Genomic DNA, 18102 nt, shown 5'->3' on the forward strand with positions numbered 1-18102 from the left:
CCAATTGGTGTGAAAAGATTAAATTGAACAAAAAGAATGAAGCTGATCTTATATCTGCAATGGGCAAATTACAAGAAGATAACCGACAACTTATAGAGATACTGAATAAGAAAAATACAGGTAAAATGACTATGAAAGAATTTAAAGAAGAAAAATAAGATCTTGACTAAATATTTGAGTATAATTACTGATTTTAGTATTTGTGCTTATATTCAATCTGAACAAGCACGAAGTATGCAAAATAAAAAATAAAAAATAAAAATAAAAATAAAAAAGAGGACATTTTCAACAACCACCTCCTTCAATCTCGAATCCCTTTAAAATTTATTTTGACAATCTATGCTGAAGTGCGGCTGATTTACCAGAATATTAGTTTTAATATAATTAGTTTTACATTATATTAGCTTTTATTAAGATTATTTTTAATAAAATTTTAACTATTATAGTTTTATAAATTTATCCTAAATTAATTTAATTAATAATTTTATTATTAATTAATTAATTAATTGCACACAAATTAATATTGTAGGTATATAATGACTAGTTATAATTATATTAATGAATTATTAACTTTATAGTTTTAATTACAATAATAATAAAAAAAAATTATTTAAAAAATTAATATTTATGTAGAACCCCCATATTATGACCCTAAATTTGAATTCATTCTATGCCAAACCCCAAAGTTAGGAATTACATTAGAGGTGGTCTTAGAGGTCCTCAAACCATTAAAATTGTGTCCACTCTCCGTATCTATTTATTTATTTTTATTGGCACTAGTTACCATCGTAAAAAATTAAAAAGAAAAACCGTAAAGTCTCTTTAACAACAGCCCAAAATAGTCCGCAAGATGCTTTGTCCTCACTTACATTCGCATTTCCATGAGTTACGTTCTCAACTTCTCTACCTGAAGTTATTCTAACACGTGTCATATAACGACAGGCTTTCTTTGATTCTCGAGACGCAAAGGATTCCAGGATCACACCAGAGCCACAAGTCGCACTGGGCCGGGCCCGCATCTCTTATTGGGCCCTACCCTTCGTAATCATGGTCCGAAGGTACACCAGACCCTTCTCCCTCTATTAATAATCCTCGAGATCCACCTCTTTATGTTGGTCCGCAGGCACAACAGACCCCTCCCCGGCCAGCAACAATGGAGGCACTCAAAGCGCTCTCGCCGGCGATTCTCCACCGCCACCCCTCGCGGCGGAGGATGGCCGGTCCCCTCCCATTTCGCCCTCCAGTGAGATTCTTGATCCGTTCCGAGAGGATATCATTGGCCGAAGAAGGTGCTCACGGTGGCGATAGAGCCTGGGCACGAGCTCTTGGCCGGGGAGCCATTGGAGTCGCTGCTGCCGCTGCCGCGGTCATCTCGGTCTTTGGTTCTGATTCTTCGGCTCTCGCTGAGTCCCTCACTGTCGCCTTCCCTGTCTCCAGAGCTCGTGAGGTGAGAACAGATGATTCGTTCCTCTTTCTTTTCTTCACTGGCATTGCTGATTTTGTGGAAATTTCCACTATTTCTCTTGGGGATGGGATTTTACTATGATTTTGTTGCTGTTCATCTTGTAGGTGAACGCAGTTCAGAGAACACTTGTAGAAACATGGGGCTTGATTCGTGAGTCATTCATTGATCCTACTTTCAACCACCAAGGTATTGCTCCATTGCTTCTCTTCTACTTTTGGATACTTTTCTTTGTCAAAGATTGGATTTTGTAATATAGATTGATGCACTAGTGAGGTTAACTTTTGGTGTCTTTTGGGTAGATTGGGACTTGAAGTTGCAACAGACCATGGTGGAGATGTTTCCTTTAAAGTCAGCAGATGCAGCATATAGCAAGATTAGTGGAATGCTTGCTACTCTTGGGGATCCCTTTACCAGAATAATTAGTCCAAAGGTAATTCATTTTACAAATAACTTTGTTTTCAGGTTGGCCTTTAGGGGTGTTGGTAGTGTTCAGAAACCTCTAGCATCGAAGAGGGTCGATGCAAAGGAAAGTCACTCTTAAATGTGGACTTTGAGGCACCGTGTAGTAGAGAGTCTCTTTTTATAGTAATCTGCGTAACTTGTATAGTGACCTTAGTAATCCAAGGTTTCAATTCTTAGAGCTAATTCTGGATATAGCTTTGGGTCCTCGTGTCTAAAGTTCACCTTTGTTATTCTTTAGTTCCGGTTAATTGGTTCAATAGAAAATGAAGCATGAGATTACTCGATATCCTTTATGCTTATGACTACTTAAATCTTTACACTGTCTTTATTTGGTGTTATACATCATGCCATTTGTAAACACTTGCACATAGTGCATGAATTGTCTGTGATCATTGTTAGCTTCTTACTTAGCAATTTCTGGTTGACATGGCGTATCCATACATCTCACAGTTGTTTCAACTTGCAGGAATATCAAAATTTCAGAATAGGTAGTGATGGAAATCTTCAAGGGGTTGGTCTATTTATCAATGCTGAACCAAGCTCTGGACATTTGGTCAGTGAAACACTTTTTACATTGTAAATCATTAGTTTCTCTTCTATATGTTGGTAAATAAGTATAAATTCATTATTGTCATTCTCATAAATAGAATTCCTGGTTTATGTTATTAGAAGTTTACTGTAAGTAGGCTTCGTTCCCTGTTTGCTTGATATTTTTGCGTTTTATATCAAGTTTGGCTCAAAACTTGCCTGTTTATAGGAGTTTTCTTTTCACACTAAATTTAAATATTGTCTACATCTAGGGAAGGCTAGGACATTTGTTGAATGGTGAACATTCAGACTTATTTGGTGGCAACAAACTAGGTTGTTCATCCAAACAGTCTGCTTCTATTCTTGTTTTGCTGTGTATAAGATTTTTTTTTTTTTTTGATTCGTTAGAAGTGACAAATATTGCGCCTAATTTTTGGCCTGCAATATAAAAAACACTCTTTAGACTAGCTACAGCTTATTTTGCCTGTCTTTAGATATTTACTGTTCCATACGATCTATCAACAGGTTGTTTTATCTTGTGTTGAGGGAAGCCCAGCTGCTCGTGCTGGTATACGTGAAGGAGATGAACTAATTGAGATTGATGGTGAGTATAAAGTGGGCATGGCTCAAGTAGCATGGTTTGTGAAGGTGCTTCATAATTTTTAGATTATTATTTTTTACTTCATTATTTATTTGGCATTATTAGGAGAGTCTCTTGTCGGTGTGGATGGTGAAACAGCAGCACAAAAGCTTAGAGGGCGAGCTGGGACAACTGTGACAGTAAAGCTTTACTGTGTAAGTTGCTTCTCTTCTTGTTCTTTTTTTACCATCAAATGTTTCATTTTACCATCAAATGTTATGAAACACTAGCTTCTTATGAGCATGTTGCTATTGTTCTGATGATGAAACGAGTGAACACCTAGACAAATATTAAAGGTTCCTCCCTTTGTAATTATTGGATCTCCAACTTCACATGGTCTTTTGGTCCTCATTCAATTGATGATGCTTAGGGTGCTTTCTGCAATGGGTTTTTTTTTTTTTTAATTTTATAATCTTAAACAGAACATAAATTCAATTGGCCAAGGGAAGATTTTCATGGGCGTGTTGTGATATGCAATTTCAAATTCTTAGACATTATTGTTATATGCTCATGAATTAATATTTCTTGGGGAACTACTTGCAAAAGCTCACAGATGACGTGGACTATTTATAAAAATAACTTATTATGAGAAATACCCAATTCAAAATTGTTGCATGTCTTGTTTTGTTGTACTTCGTAGTTGACTTTACCATCTTATTCCTTGTACAGACTGTACATGAACTACTGTAATGCTGGTCTTGCTTTTTTGCATTCACTGGCTAAATTACATATGTTTAGTTTTGATAATGATGAATGAAGGCATAACCTTACTATGTATGATCATGCTTTTTAGGGGGCACAACATGGAACTGATTCAGGTGTAAGAGAGGTACTCCATTTCATACTTCTTTTAAGCCCTAGTATACATCAATGCCAGCAAAATTTCTAAACTGATCGAGTTCTATTTTTATCTATATTTTTTATCTGGATTAAATGATCCTAGTGGTGGGCTTACCACTGGGTCACATTTACCTCTCATCTTATGTACTTTTTTCTCTTAAAGGTGAAACTCCCTAGAGAGGTTATTAAGCTTTCACCTATATTTAGCACAATCATCTCCCATAAATTAGGTGATGGGCATGAGGTGAAGACTGGATATGTGAGGCTCTCTGCATTCTCTCAGGTGAACCGCGAGCCTGACTTTAAGACATTCATTATTTTTCTTTTAAGGTGCATAGTAAGTGGCCTTTGTGGTCTCAACAAAATCTCATTATGTTACTTTTTTATTTTTTGGTGGTGGATTACTAGATAGTTCAGTGCTTCACTATGTCTTGGGATTACTTGTACATAACAATGGTGTTGTTTGTGAAGTCCATTAAATTTGTCAAACATCAGTTTTACTGTTAATTCTTTGGTAGTTAGGTTAATCAATTATATTGTTGGTAAATTGGTAGGAAAACCAAATAAGCAGCTGTAGATTGAGAACCCTAGAAATATATGTTGTTACTCAAATCATGATACTGATGTTCTTTTGAGGCATGGTGTTGACTAGACTGCTGCTATTGAGATGGAGAAAGCTGTCCAAGATATGGAGGAGCAAGGTGTTCAGTCATACATATTGGACTTGAGAAATAATCCGGTCGGTCATACTTATTTTTATATTTTATTTATATTGTAAATTGGTCATATGATTTTATATTTCTTAAAATTGTTGCTTCTACAAGTGGTTTAATTTGTACTGTTAACTTATTGAATGTCTCTGCAGGGTGGTTTGGTAAAAGCTGGACTAGAAGTTGCCCGAATATGGTTAGATGGGAATGAGACTCTGGTGAACACGATTGACCGAGAAGGGAATATGTCACCCATTAATATGAGCAACGGACACGCAATAACACATGACCCTCTTGTTGTCCTTGTAAGCTGTTTCTTTACCAATTACTTAATTTATTAGCAGTTTACATAATCTAATTACTTGGTTGTAGCTGTCGTGCAAACACTGACAGATATTGTTTCATGGTACAAGAATGCTTGTGATGCTCACAAAAATTTTAATTGACAAATAACAATATCCTAGTCTGAATACGAGCTTACATCTGAAGTATGCGTGCTACATCTTCATAGCTGTTATCAATGTTTTTGAGCTTTAAAGCAATTATGCGAAATTGTATTTAGGATTGTCTTGGTTAACTCATTTTCATTTTCCTATTCTAACTAGGGAATGCGTGCGACTTTTCGTTTTCTGCTTCTTTGCTTCCATAATTACGTTTGATCGTACTATTGACTTAATTCTTGCTCTTTTATTTGTTGTTGTAATTCACCATAAAGTTTTGGTACATTTAGGTAAATGAAGGAAGTGCGAGTGCAAGTGAAATTCTGGCAGGCGCATTGCATGATAATGGCCGTGCCATACTTATTGGGCATAAAACATTTGGCAAAGGAAAAATTCAGGTAATTTTTGTTCATCTGATCTCAGCATAATTCTTGTCAGTTTAATGATGTGATGCACATTTCATTATGAGGGATTGGGTTTCACATTCTACATGAAGCTACACACATAAGCCAACTAACAATTTTACGGCTTTTATTGCTTAAAGTGTATTTTAGCAAAGAAAGCATCGTCCTTCCATTTAAATGAAGACTATATTTTAGACACAATGATTTTCACCTGTACTTAGGACTCTAGCAATTGATTGTCTTTGTGAAAGTTGAACTCTCTTGCCACATTTTGCACTTGCCGAGCTATTCGTAACTTTCTCACTAATTAATAATGAACTCAACTTATTCCAAATGCTTTATCAGAAGTGAGATCTTCATCTTATTCAAATATATATTTTCTTCACAATCCCTTCTGAAAGCCTTGAGCACTAGATCCTGCAAATTTTATATGGTTCCAGTTACTAGTATCCATCAATAAAGTCTTGGATATGATTGTTGATTTCTGCAATGATATTTCTTCACCAAAAACCTAATAATCTGAGCTCCATAAACCATGATTGTCGAATACTTTTCTTCACTAGATCCTGCAAATTGGTGAGTCATGAAGTTGCAAGTTTTGATCCACTGTCAATGATTAGACATCTTATTGACCTTTGCAAATGTAGTTTCACCAAAGTTAAATTTTCTTTACTTCATAAACCACAAAGACCGAAAAACTTAATATAATACCGGTTTCTAATTTACTGCAGAGTGTGACCGAGCTCCATGATGGTTCCGCACTTTTCATCACTGTTGCAAAATACGTATCGCCGGCCTTGCATGACATTGATCAGGTTGGCATAACTCCTGATGTACAATGCACTCCTGAGATGTTAACTTCACCAAAATCATCGGCATCAAGAGACTCAAGCTCAGCCTCTTCTCTAGAAGCAGATTCTTGCATCTTGGTAGCAGAACATGAACTTGAGATTCAGGAATCAAAGGGAACTGCTTCATGAGATCTCTGAGATACTCATCAATGTATCTGTTACTGAAAAAAGAATCCTTTTCAAAGCTGTAAAATCTCTATGTATTTACTTGTCCATAATTCTTTGTAAAATTTGATGGATTGAAAAGAAAAAAACATATATATATATATATATATATATATATATATATATATATATATATATATACACACTTTTAAAATGAAAAGAGAAAACATTGAATCATGTGGAATGTTGGTTGTGGAAAAAGCTTGTCTCTGTGTACTTATTTTACATTATATTAAAATGTTTGTTTTTCAATTTTCTAAAAGTCACGGATTCAAGGGTTCTAAAATATTGTTAGTGAGAATTTTTTTTTTCTTTGGCAAAGACGATAAGTGTTGTCTCATAAAACATTGTCAAAACAATATGCTGTTATAATTGTGCACCAGTTACGTGGTTTAATGAACTTTTTAGAGATTTATCATGTGGAATGGGATTTTTTAGAGGTTTATTTGTAAAATTAATATGCCCTACAAAATCAAATTTAATTATTATTTAATAATAAAATAGTTTTATTTTGTTGTATGTATACTTATGGGCATTGTATTTTTCATGTTTGATGACATATTTATGTTCCTTGCAACCTAAAATATTTCATAACCTCTGGAATAAATTCTCTTAATAATATTGTAGATATTTGTAGTTGACAAATATTGAGCTGAACTACTACAGAACTCTTAGACCAAACATTATCATAGAAAGAATAAGTTATTCTGTTATAGAAAATCTTTATTACCTGAAAAATGTTATTAAATCTCATGTAGAAGTTATATTATTTTGATAGTGTCAACTAGTGATACTAATTTGAGGCTATATATGGATATGTTAAGTTATATAATGAATCTGTAAAGGCTTGTAGTTATCTAAGATGGGATCTATCAATCTTAATGGTAGGAGAAAGGTGTTTTTTATATGTTTGATAAAAATCCAACCTGTTAATTGTCTAGAAGTATTTTATTATATATAGAATATGTATTATTATACATGTTTTTAAAATTGTTTTTTCTCCAATATTATAAAGGAAACACATATATAAGTGAGGAACGACAATACAACTGATGGTCAAATCATACCCATTTATATGGAATATTTATTGATAAAGGGACTAATAGGTGAAATATTATATTGGGGGGCTCACATATGAATATCTCTAATCTTTGGATTGAATTGCAATTTGTTGATGGATGATTATGATAATTAAAATTAGTATGGAATAATTTGTTAAAGATGTAGAAATCCGTTCCCTGCATGGTCTAACATTTCCCTAATACTTTAATATGTGATAAAAGATTAGGGTTTTAACTAATTGTTATTGCTATCAAAAGACGATTATGAGAAAACCCTAATATTCACATTAGTTGCTTGAAGCAAAAGAAGCTTCAAAGAAGCCATCACTTTCGGGTGAAAAGTTTGAGAACGTATGCGCTTATGAAATCTCTCTGAGGTAACCATGATTTATCACATATACATGTGATCAATCCTATTGTTGATTAAATATCAATCAATAATAATTGATAGTCCTAATTTGATTAGAACAATTTTTCCTAACCTTAATTCAATTAGATCGATTCTATCAACACTATCATTTGTGGAGAGTTGCCATGTGGAGGTAAGAAAGGTTTGGTACTTGTGTCAAGGACCATAATCTCATGGTGTTAATTTTTTTTTTTTACCTTGCAACTCTAGCAAAGTGATAAATACCGTTCCTCTCATATGAGACTCAATACACAATAAATAAACAGTTGTAAGAAAAGTGATAAATACAATTCCTTACATGTGAAACTCAATACACAATAAATAAACAATATTTATACCGAAGTGTGAGTGAGATATTGAAAAAGGTTCAATTTCCTCTTCTTTTTCGTCTCTCCATGTCGAAAAGGTACGATCTTGTACCCTTTTTCCCTATTTTCAAGTCCTTTTTATGAACCCTAGATTAGCTAATTCGAGTATTTTCCACTTCATTTTTTTCGATTGGGTTTTTTTTCTGATTGTTTCTCGGTTATGTTTTTCTTGGCTTTTTTTTTCTTTTACTTTTGGATTTTTAGATGATGAAAGGTGATGGTGATGATTTGTTCTTGTTATTTTTGAAGAAAAAATTGGTTTTTTATGTGTTCAAGCTTCTAATTTTGATGAAAACAGGGCAAAATCGAAGAGGCTTGGATGGTTTTAGATTTCTTTTATTTTGTTTTCTTGATGAGTTGGAACCCTAGCTGTTAAATCTCATATTTGTATCTCTGTGCTATGTGATATTTGTGCTATTTGGTAAATGATTTCTGATTGAAGTTCTTATGACCTATCTAGAGTTCTTTGCAAGTTCTTTGTGCATGGGGCACGCTTGAAAGGGGAACACTGTGATTTCTCACACGATTGGAAAGATCAGGCCAACAATCTAATACCTTTCACTTTTGCCTGTGTTGTTTTCACTAGTCATTTTTAATATATTTTTGCATATTGACGCTTGTTGGTAATGCAGATATGTACTTTTTTTTTATCAAAATGAGGATGATTTTTTAAAGAGTAATGCTATATAGAGCGAAGCAGACACATGAACCAACTACACAACTAATGTGGCTGGTGACGTGGTTGCTTCTCTCTCCTCTTTTAATTTTTTTTAAATAAAAAAATAATAAAAATAAAAACACAAAAAGAGGACTTTGCCTTTTTCTCTCTCTCTCTCTCGTGTCTTCCTTCTCTCCTGCACCACCGCTCCCGGCGCCGCTTAACTCTCTCCTGCACCCCCGCTACCGGCACCACTTCCCTCTCTCCTGCATCCCGCTCCCTGCTGCCACTTCCCTCTTTCTTGCGGCACGAGTCCCAGCAGCCGCACCCCTCTGTCCAGAATCCGTAAGTTTTTATTTTTAGATAAGATTCAATCATATTTCTAAGGAATCACATGCTACCTTATGCCATGTGAAATTTGATCTAAATGATGATTTTTTTAGTTATAATTTCACAATAATTTTTATTTTATTTATTTTAGTTTTAAATTGAAAGCTGAATTTATCCCTATAGGAGAAAGGAATTATTTTATTCAGTTTAAAATTTTCTTAAACTCAATTTCTTATCCATAGTCTAAACAAAAATTAAAAAAAAAATATTGAAGTTGACTCACAACACCTTGAGTAATAACTTCAACCATTCAAAATTATTGATAGTTAATTATTTTTATTAATTTTACTTGAGATGGATATTAGTCCGATCAGTAAGGATTGGACATTTATGCTGAGTAAATTGGAGGAGAGGTTCTTGATCTAAACATCATTATATTTGTTTGGATTTAACATTCATCGTTTTTGAATTTGTTTATAATTTAAATTATAAAAAAAAGTTGTTTATGATACAGTCTGTGTCCCATAAATGTTTGATTATTTGTTTGCGCTATGTTACTAAATTTCTTCTAGAATTAACTTTTTTGTTTTATTGTGCTTTCTTTTCATTTCTATGTAAGAAATACTTCTCGTTTTTCCTCCAGGGTCGTATAACGGGAGTTTATTATTATTATTATTATTATTATTATTATTATTATTATTATTATTATTATCCTTTCTAATATCCAGTTAGCTTCCACTTTCTTTTGCCCATTTCTAATATCAAATAATGAGGGGGGTTGTTGTATATATATATATATATATATATATCCATATATATATTGATTAGTTATGCATATAGATATATATTTTTGGTAATGATAATGTTTAAAATATTATCAATATATAATATAATTATATAACACTTTACAAATATTTAAAATATATTAGTTCTATTTTAATTATTTTCAAATTCATATGTAATAATTAGAAATTGAATTGTGTTACATTTTAAAAATAGGTTTCTAGCCTAGTGGTACTCTGGGTCCTCTGGTTTGTGAGAGACAATTTCTTGACCATACTCCCCCAGTTTCAGTAAGATGAGGACGTGTAGTAATTTCCCTGCATGATTGCGTACCTAAAAAAATTGTGTTCCATCTTTAGAAAATTCAGTTTTAATTTAAAGTTATTTTAAAAATATACATATAATAGTTTAGGGAACAATGAAATTAGCTTTATGCATGATTACGAGTCTAATTATTCAAAATATGATCTCATAAACATTTATAATGTTATTGTTATATAAAATTATTTAACTTATAATTATTTCAAAAGAATGTAATTAGAAACGGAAATCAAATCTATCTTTAAATTTAGAAACAAATTCAATTTCCTTTTTTAAATTATATTTTTAAAATTTATATTTTATTCATAATTATTTTTAAAAAATTATAAAATACTTTAAATCCGGAAAGATTATAAATAATGTTTTAAATATATAAAAAGATACATGAATTTATTGACATGCTTCTAAACATATGGATTGTGATTTTATAAATATTTATAATCTTATCATTATGTAAAACTTTAGTTAGTATTTGGAAATCAACCATAAAGAATAATTTAATCCCATGAGATGAGAACTATGAATTCTAATATTTTAAAAGATATATATTAACTCATTGAAGAATTAGGATAGGAATGAAAGGTAAAGTTGTGGTTGTCCCCTTAAATTTTGTGTATATATATATATATATATATAAATAATGAATGATCTAAATTGGTTTTTCAAAGATGTGATGTATTTAGACCATTTGATATGTTTGCACATAGAATTGAACCAAATCTATAATCTTCGAGTGAGAAATCAAAGACCCGTAGCTGACCAAATTTAGCATGTAAAAGCTTTAATTATGAACTTTTTAACAATTAATTGTTAAATAATGTTTTAAATTCAAATTTTAAAATATTTTAATTGATTTTAATAAATAAGTCATCCCTAATTTAATGATGTTGGAGATGTTCCCTAAAATAATACATGAGATTTATAATTCCCGATATCAAAAATAAATTATTCTTAATATATATATATATTGTAGAAAATATATACATTAAAAATCATTCGAATGCCTTATATAAAAATATGGATAATATTTTCCCAACACAATACAAACGTCAAATATACAATTTATCAAATTTGCTCTTATTTTTTTCTTTAAAAAAATTTTAAAAAAAAATTATTAAAAAAATCATTAAACACACACAAAAGCTAAAGTTTCAATTTCTAAAAAAATCCCCTAAAGTTATGATAATAGGCTGCCCCACAAAGGGGTATGAAGGAACATACAAGTATAGTGGTGTATCAGTATCGGTGGTTTAATAATGATAATAATAATAATAATCTGTACATACATAAGTCGGTAGGATAATAATAACAATAATAATTATAAAATTATTAATTTATTGTGGAAAATATTTAAATTAAAAACCACTAAATTTTTAGATTAAATTAGGGATGAAATTTTCAAAGACACAATCCAAAGTGCATATGACCAAAAGTTTTTTTATAAGAATCACTAAACCAAATTAATAAAAAAATGAAGTTAAAAAAACTAAAGATTTATAATCCAATTTAATTTAATTAACTCCTATATATTGATCATGTAGACCTACCCTCCACCTCAGTTTTCTCCCTTTCATGATCTGCTTCATATATGCATAGAATACCAAGTTTTCAAAATTCCTTAAAATATTCTCTTGCATATCTCGGCATAACCTTATAATATCAAGTCGGCATCCATTTGCTCTTCTCCGGACCTTATTTTTATAAAGCCGGCTTTCATTTTCCCTGTCCCCTTCTTCTTCTTCAAATTCCTCTTCTTGTTGACCTTCTTCTATTTTAATTATTTTCAGATTTAATAATTAGAAATTGAATTGTGTTATATTTTTAGGAAGAGTAATGATATTTTTACCGAATAGGGATGTTCCACGTCATTCTTTTTTTATTTTTTTTTTAAAATTAATTTCTCTTTATTATCTAAATACTAAATTTAAACATTTAATCTTAAAAGATAAACATGTAAATGATAAAATGAAAACCCGTCCCTAAACCATAGACTAGAAATCACAACCCCATGCGGGGGTTGTGATTTCTTGTTTAGGGTTTAGGGCATAGGATTTAGGGCTTAGGATTTACGGTTTAGTATTTATTATTTAGGGTTTAAATTTTTAGATTTTTAGGGTATAAATTTTGTAGTATTTGGGTTTCTTATTTTAAATACAGTTTTATAATTTTTTTTAATTTTAAGTATTTAAGAATTTTTAAAGTTCAAATTTGAAGTTTATATAAAAAAAAATAATAACGTGGATGAGGATGTGGATGACAAGTTGGGCATCCACGTCATTCGCGAAACCTAGTAAATCTATTCGGTAAAAATAGTATCGCTCTTTTAGAAAATTTATTTTTCAATTAAAGTTATTTTAAAACTTTATAAATTTTTTAAATTTATAAATATTTAATATAATAGTTTAGGAAACTATCAAAAGTAGCTTTATGTGTAATTACAAGTCTAATATATGAAATATGATTTCATAAACATTTACAATGTTAAAATTATATAAAATTATTTAACTTACAGTGGTTTCAAAATAATGTAATTAGAAACCAAAATAATTATTTTTAATTTTAGAAAAAATTGAAATTTGTTTTTAAATTTAGTAACAAATCAATTCCTTTTTAAATTTATATTTTATTCATAATTGTTTTAAAAAAATTATAAACAACTTAAAATTTGTAAAGATTATAAATAATTTTTTTAAAATATATAAAAAATATATGAATTTATAGACATGCTTCGAAACATATGGATTATGATTTTATAAATATTTGTAACTTATCATTATGTAATACGTTACTTAGTATTTTGAAATGAACCACAACAAATAATTTTAATCCCATGAGATGAGAATTATAAATTTTTTTTTTGGGAAAGAGGAGCGGGGCGAACCCACTAGAGACCCAGGGACGTGCACAAGCCTCGGTGGAACAAGTGGGGACGGGGCCGCGCTCACGTGGGCGCTGAAACCACCCGTACACAACCACTATTCACAACTCCCAGAAATGTGCCCTCAGCCGAGAATCGAACTCTCACCACTCGGTGAGAGCTCTATCGGCGACCCGTGTACCAATAGACCCCAAGGTTGGAGAATTATAAATTTTAATCATTTAGAAGATATATACATTGAAGAATTAGGATAGGAGTGACGGGTAAAGGCTGTGGTTGTCCCCCTAAATTTTGTGTGTGTATATATAATGAATGATCTAAATTGGTTTTTAAAAGAAGTGGTGTATTTAGACCATTTGATATTGTTTGCACATAGAATTGAACCAAATCCATAATCTTTGAATGAGAATTAAAGCCGTGAAAACTTTAATTATGAACTTTTTAACAATTAATTGTTAAATAATGTTGTAAATTCAAGTTTTAAAATATTTATTTTAATTGATTTTAATAAATAAGTCATCCCTAATTTAATGATGTTGATATTCCCTAAAATAACACATGAAATTATTAATTCTCAATGCCAAAAATAAATTATCCTTAATATATTGTAGAAAATATGTACATTAAAAATCATTCGAAAGTCTTATATAAAAATATGAATAATATTTTCCAATCACAATACAAACAGCATATAGGCAATTTATCAACTTGCTCTAATTTTTTTCCTTTTAAAAAAACAAAAATCATTTTATTAAAATATCATTAAACACAAAAAGCTATAGTTTCAATTTCTAAAAAAAAAAAAATATCCCCTAAAGCTGCATAATCCAATTTGAACAAATTAATTTATATATATTAACTTTGATGTATATAGTTCCATGTTGTCATCTTAAGAATTGCAACAAGGCTTGCCTCACAAGGGGGTATTTAAGGGATTTTCAATTATAGTGGTGCATTAGTTACGGTGTTTTTAATAATAATAAACTGTGCATGCATAAGTGGGTAGGATAATAATAATAATAATAATAATAATAATAATATTAATAATAATAATATTAATATTAATTAATTTACTGTGAAAAATATTTAAATTAAAAACCACTAAAAGTTTTTAGATTAAATTATGAATGAAATTTTCCAAGACATAATCCAAAGTGCATATGGCCAAAAGTTTTATTATAAGAATCACTAAACAAAAATAAATAAATAAAGAAAGAAAATTAAAAAAACACTAAAGTTTCATAATCCAATTTAATTTAATTAACTCCTAAATATTGATCATGTAGACCTACCTTTCATCTCAATTTTCTCGGGTTCATCTACTTCAAATATGCGTTCAAATACCAAGTTTTGAAAATTCTTCATTGTCTTCTTTTGCATATCTTTGGCATAACCTTCTAATCTCAACTCGGCGTACATGTGCCTTTGTCCGTATCTTCCTTGTACGAAGGCTCTCATATTCCCTCGCTCTTCTTGTTCATCTTGTTCATCTTCATATTGTTGATTTATTTTGGGCAACGATCAAGAGTGCATGATTTATTCTATTTTCTACTATTAATATATATTAAAATATTTTCTTTATGGGCGGAGGCCTAGTCCCCAATTGGAGGTATGGTTATATATCTGAGCTAAGTGTATGTGTACGTAAACTCATGCTCAACCTAATCCATATAGTTAAATTTTTTTATTACATTTTTTAGATCGAATTTAAGCTTTATAATTAAGGTGCCAGCTTGCATACTAAAAATGAATTTTCTCCCATTATTCACTTATAGAAAATTATCGAGATAATCCCTTCTATATTATATTCTACTTGTTACTCTTTTATATAATTTCTATCACTATCTAATGCTTTTGTGTGTGTATGTGTGTGCGCGCGCATGTATTGATTCCCAATTCTTGTTGTTTTGGGTAGGTTGTGGATTTTGGGGAAAGTGGACCTCTAAGATGTTCTCGTTGCAAAGCTTGCATTAATCCTTTCATGAGATTTATTGACCAAGGAAGGCAGTTTTTTACTTTTTTTGCAACTTATGTGGTATGCATCAATGGTCACTTGTTATGAAACTATGCTTTTTAAACCTGATCTCTGCCTTCAAATCTTCACATGTTAGTTTTAAAATTTTTTTGTGTGGGACTTATACTGTTGCTACTTAATGGTTTGCCTTATTTCATGCTCAACTGCTGTTTACACACTGTCTTGTTTATATCATGTTTTGGGCCTGGTTCCCTCTCATTACAATCTGCAAGTGAATCATGCTTATATTTGCTATGATAAGAATTTCTTACCTGGAGAACTTCTATTTTTTTAATTTGAAACTTCAACCCAAAGGTCTAATCACTGAAGGCATAAGATCTAACAAGCTTGGTCAGTGCAATTGAGAAAAATCTTTGCAATCCCAACATCTAAAATAGGCATGTCTAAACCTGCACTATTGAACTTAAATATCATGACACCCTGATGCTTTATGATATATTTGGCTGATTTTGTGGTCCATGCCAATGTGGTATGGAAGCAATCACCTTGGCAAACTGGTCAGGTTGTTCGACATTGCACTTATCTCAGTATAGGCACCAGGGGCGGAAGTCTAGAGGTGAGCAAAAAAATTCAGATCCGATGATCCGATCCGGTATCCGAATTTTTTACCCAAAATTTTTTGTGTATCCGATCCGAAAAAAAGGGTCGGGTACCCGATTTGAATTTTTTAGATAAAAACCGGGTCGGATCCGGGTTGGGAGAAATTAAAAATCGGGTAACCGAATCTGATCCAGTTTTTATTTTTAGTATATTCTTATATATAGATACATAATAATTTTAAATTTTATATGGACTAAAAAGTAAAAAAGAAAAGAAAAAAAATCTAATTCCCTTGTATCTAAACCCTTTAAGAGTATATATATATATATATATATATATAGATATATATGTATATTAATAAATTTAAATTTTACAAGGGCTAAAAGTAAAAAAAATATTCAAATGTCTAATCTAATAACTTAAGGAGTTATATAGAGTTATATAGTTATATAGTTATATATATATATATATATATTAATAAATTTGAATTCTACATAGATTAAAAGTAAAAAAGGTAAAAATCCAAAATCCCTGCCTCCCAGTCCCCAACGGCCATCATCCTGCCTTTTCTCTCTAGTCTCCATCCAAATCTCTTCTCTTTCTAGCAACCAATGATCATTATTGATGAGACACTTGAAACTCTGTATTATTTTTGTTATGAATTTTGTTAAATGGAGAATGATTTAAGAGTTTAATGCTCTTTATAATTTATGAGTTTTTCATATTTGTTTTTTATCTAATGTTATTGTATAAAGAAAATCTATAGATTAGATAAAACTTAAATTCGGATCCGAATATCCAATATCCGATCAGGTTTAAACCAGGTCGGATACGGGTCGAGTTTTTGCTGAACCCGAAAAATCGGGTACCCGATTTTGCTCACCCCTAGGCGGAACCAAGGAGGCTAGCAGGGCTGAAGCCTCCCTCGATTTTTTTAATACTTAAATTAATGTAAAATAGATTATTTTCATACATGAAATTGTGGAATGGAGCTGTGCTTGAGTGGTTAGTGGTTCTAGTCATAAAACATGTGATGATTTTTTAACCCACGCAAGTTCAAATCATGTTTTTTTTCACATTTTATTTTTAAATTTAAAAATTAGTAGGATTTTAAAATTTTAATAAAAATTTATAAAAAAATTAAAAAATTATATATAAAATTTTTAATAATTTAAAAAAAAGTAGAAATTAATCATGAGGCATTGCAAATATATTATAACTTATATACATATATATTTTTAAAATGTACAAACTTGAGATGTATTTTTTTATTAGCTGAATTATTGAAAATCTTATATATTTGCTATATATAATAACAACATTTAAAATTATATTCGATGTGTTTTTTAATGTGTATTCAAAATTTTGTTATATTAATACATTAGTCTTTATTTAAAATAATTATTTTGTTGTATTATTTTTTTATTTTTTATTTTTTTTGCTTTTAGGTTTCAGCCCCTACCATCGAGTCTTGGTTTCATCATTGATAGGCACCTTAGATCATATTTTGTGGACACCGAAGTTCTTGTATAAGTTTGATATCTCTTTGCTGGTTCCAATGTTACATATATATTATTTTAATAATGTGGTTACCTGTGTTCTTGGCATATCTCATTTTCTTGTGTTTTTTTTTTTGGAAGAGGAGCGGGGCGAACCTACTAGAGACCCTAGGAACGTGCACAAGCCTCGGTGGAACAAATGGGTACGAGGCCCCGCTCACTTGGGCACTGGAACCACTTGTACACAACCATTATTCACAACTCACATAAATGTGCCCTCAGCCGAGAATCGGACTCACACCACTCGGTGAGAGCTCTATCGGCGACCCGTGTACCAATAGACCCGCAAGTCGTTGGCTTTCTTGTGTTTTTATTAAATTTTCTATGTTAATGACAGGGGGTGAGCAGAAATGGGTACCCAGTTTTTTGGATCGACAAAAACTCTACCTGTATCCGATCCGGTTTAAACCAGATGCCGAGAATCTGGTATTCGGTTTAAACTCAGATATCGGATGTCCAGATATGAATTTAAGTTTTATCTACTTTATAGATTTGCTTTATATAACAACATTACATAAAAGCAAATATTAAAACTTATAACTTATAAAGAGCATTAAACTCTTATATTATTCTCTACACAACAAAAGTTATAACAAAAATAATAAAAAGTTTTTATCAATCTTAGTCATTAAAAAAAATCATCCAAAGCATCAAG

The 18102-nt window shown here is 31.0% G+C and overlaps 1 protein-coding gene across 1 annotated transcript; it reads left to right on the forward strand.

Moving 5' to 3' along the window:
* Positions 1–1105: 1105 nt before the first annotated feature.
* Positions 1106–6558, forward strand: LOC120252860 (carboxyl-terminal-processing peptidase 3, chloroplastic). Its single transcript, XM_039261057.1, has 12 exons — positions 1106–1447; positions 1570–1651; positions 1765–1895; positions 2394–2480; positions 2981–3059; positions 3162–3250; positions 3889–3924; positions 4099–4218; positions 4588–4674; positions 4801–4950; positions 5376–5483; positions 6221–6558. The coding sequence occupies exons 1-12, from the start codon at positions 1154–1156 to the stop codon at positions 6467–6469; spliced, it is 1512 nt and encodes a 503-aa protein (XP_039116991.1). The 5' UTR covers positions 1106–1153; the 3' UTR covers positions 6470–6558.
* Positions 6559–18102: the final 11544 nt, after the last annotated feature.

The sequence above is a fragment of the Dioscorea cayenensis genome, chromosome 24, assembly GCF_009730915.1.
Source record: "Dioscorea cayenensis subsp. rotundata cultivar TDr96_F1 chromosome 24, TDr96_F1_v2_PseudoChromosome.rev07_lg8_w22 25.fasta, whole genome shotgun sequence".
Lineage (NCBI taxonomy): Eukaryota > Viridiplantae > Streptophyta > Magnoliopsida > Dioscoreales > Dioscoreaceae > Dioscorea > Dioscorea cayenensis.